Genomic DNA, 2,428 nt, shown 5'->3' with positions numbered 1-2,428 from the left:
TATGTATGTGTGTGTGTGTGTGTGTGTGTGTGTGTGTGTGTGTATATATATATAAAATGATCACATTCATCACAGGGAATTTGTTTTTTTTTGTCTTTTTGAGACAGGGTCTCACTATGCAGTTCGGGCTGTCCTTGAACTCACTACGTAGCCCAGGCTGGCCTCGAAGTTGTAATAATCCTCCTGCCTCAGCCTCCTGAGTGCTGGTATTACAGGCGTGCGCCACCACATCCGGCCATCACAGGGAATTTGTACCCATACATGATATAGCTTCTTTCTCCTTTTTTTTTTCCATTCCCCTCTCCCCTCCTCCCCTCATTTGCAAAAGCTTTGTTTCCATATATTCTCCTGTTCTTTCTTTCTTGTGCCTTCCTGTCACCCTCCTTGTTCCCCTTCTCATTTGAACATTTTCTGTCCTTTCGGGAAGTTGTTGCTTCACTGGCATATAGTTTCAGTTCTCAACATGAACTGCTTGCACAACAGTGCAAACGTCATTAACACTGCTGAACGACAGGCTCTGTTCTTTTACTTATTTCTATCTATCTATCTGTCTGTCTATCTATCTATCTATCTATCTACCTACCATCTATCTGACAGAATCTCCCTAAGTGGATCAGCCTGGCCATGAACTCATTATGTAGCCCAGGCTGGCCTCAAACTCGAGGCTGTCCTCCTGCCTCATCCTCCTGCCTCAACCTCCTGAACAGAGAGAAGATAAAGTACTTAACAGGGCTAGGGATGTGGCTCAGTGGTAGAGAGCTAGCTTAGCATGTGTGAGATTCTGCCTTTGGGTTCAATCTCCAGAATCTCCAGCACCAGAAGAAAGAAAAGAAAATACTTAACAAATGTTAAACGCATTTTCAGCATTTCTCCCTGAACATCATGTCTAAGGAGAATACAATTTTCATTCCCCACAAACTCTGAGCTCCAAGAGGATTCAGCTACCCTGACTCTGAACCCAGGAGGGCTGCTGTCTTCTTTATGGTTTGGAGGGGTCTAACAGAGATTCAATAAATACTTGCAAAAATTTGAATATAGATACACGTGGTCCAACTAAAAATATAAAGCACACACACACAGAATGCACGGTGGGTACTTCACGAAAATCTAAAAAACTATCTAGTTCTTTCCGCCCATGTTCTTTTGGTTTTACATTTTATAATAGAAAAAAAAAACCAACAAAGTCTCATTTGACTTTCACTGTATGTAACAGAGGCATCATGTTCTCTAAGCTTACGAATGCTTCCCCAGTGTATATACCATTAGCTTTTGGTATTGGTTCTTTTTGGTTTTTGGTACCAGGCATTGAACTCAGGACCTCACATTTGCCAGGCAGGCGCTGTGCCGCTGAACTATCTTCCCGGCCCTACCATTAGCTTTTAAATAATATCTAGACACAAATACTTCATGCAATTGGCCTCCCAATAGGTATTTTCATCACCTTTCCAGGAAAGATATGAATGGTTTAAACCATACATAAAATAAACAAAATACTGTACAGCAGGTAAATCCAAAGCCTCAGTTTTCTCAACAATAAAACAAGGATATTACCATCTTGTAGAACCAGTCTCTAAAACATAACAGGAGACAACTATGTCATTTGAGACAGAGGAGAAAATTACTGGAGGGGTTTTTTTGTTTCTTTTTTTTTTTTTGAGACAGGGTCTCGCTATAAAGTTCAGGCTGGTCTTGAGATCACTTTGTAGCCCAGGTTGGTCTTCAACTCCCAAGGATCCTCCCATCTTAGCCTCCTGAGTGCTGGGATTACAGGAGTGCACCACCACACACGACCTGTTTGTTTTGTTTTGTTTTGTTTTGTTTTGTTTTGTTTGAGGTGGGTTTCACTATTTTGCCCAGGCTGGTCCCAAACTGGGGAGATGAAGTGACTCTCTTACTCAAGTCTTGAAAGTAGCTGGGAATACATGTGTGCGCCACCATACCTGGCTCCACAGGGAAAGAAGATCAAGCTCCCCTTCCCTTCTTACCCTAGACTATGCTCAAATCGATTGTGTGAAGCTCCTGGAAAAACATAGTAGCCGCCTCCCAACTGTTTAATATATCGAAGCCGCTGAAACTGAGGAGTGTCAATGATTCGGATGAGAAGAGGGTGCAGCTCAATATGGCCATGGATAGGATCATTAATTACCTGGAAAATCATGTTTAAATTAGTGCCAGTAACAATAGAGAATTCCATCTAAAATTTTGATGCAGCCATTCCTAACCGCGGTACAAAATCAGGGCTATTTAATTGTTCAAGTAAGAATAAAACTAAGGAAAATGGCAAGCTATCATTGATATCTTTAACTTCTTTAGGTATCACTACCAGACAGATCAAGGATACTGGACCTGAGCATATTTCATTTTACTTCTTCCTAATGGATTCTAACAACAGAAAGATAAGAATTTCAAGCATATATATATATATATG

At 41.1% G+C, this 2,428-nt stretch overlaps 1 protein-coding gene across 1 annotated transcript in view; it reads right to left on the bottom strand.

Annotated features, from left to right (window-relative positions):
- Samhd1 (SAM domain and HD domain 1) overlaps window positions 1-2,428 on the bottom strand; it is a gene marked incomplete in the record, with an annotated part of 66,570 nt that overhangs the window by 43,130 nt on the left and 21,012 nt on the right. Inside the window, 1 exon segment of the mRNA XM_013514015.1 lies at window positions 1,986-2,146. Within this exon segment, the coding sequence (XP_013369469.1) occupies window positions 1,986-2,146 (161 nt within the window).

This window comes from Chinchilla lanigera, unplaced genomic scaffold (assembly GCF_000276665.1).
Source record: "Chinchilla lanigera isolate Chin_1 unplaced genomic scaffold, ChiLan1.0 scaffold00021, whole genome shotgun sequence".
NCBI classification, from domain to species: Eukaryota; Metazoa; Chordata; class Mammalia; order Rodentia; family Chinchillidae; genus Chinchilla; species Chinchilla lanigera.
The sequence above is the reverse complement of the archived record's forward strand: the minus strand, read 5'-3'. Positions and strand labels throughout refer to the sequence as shown.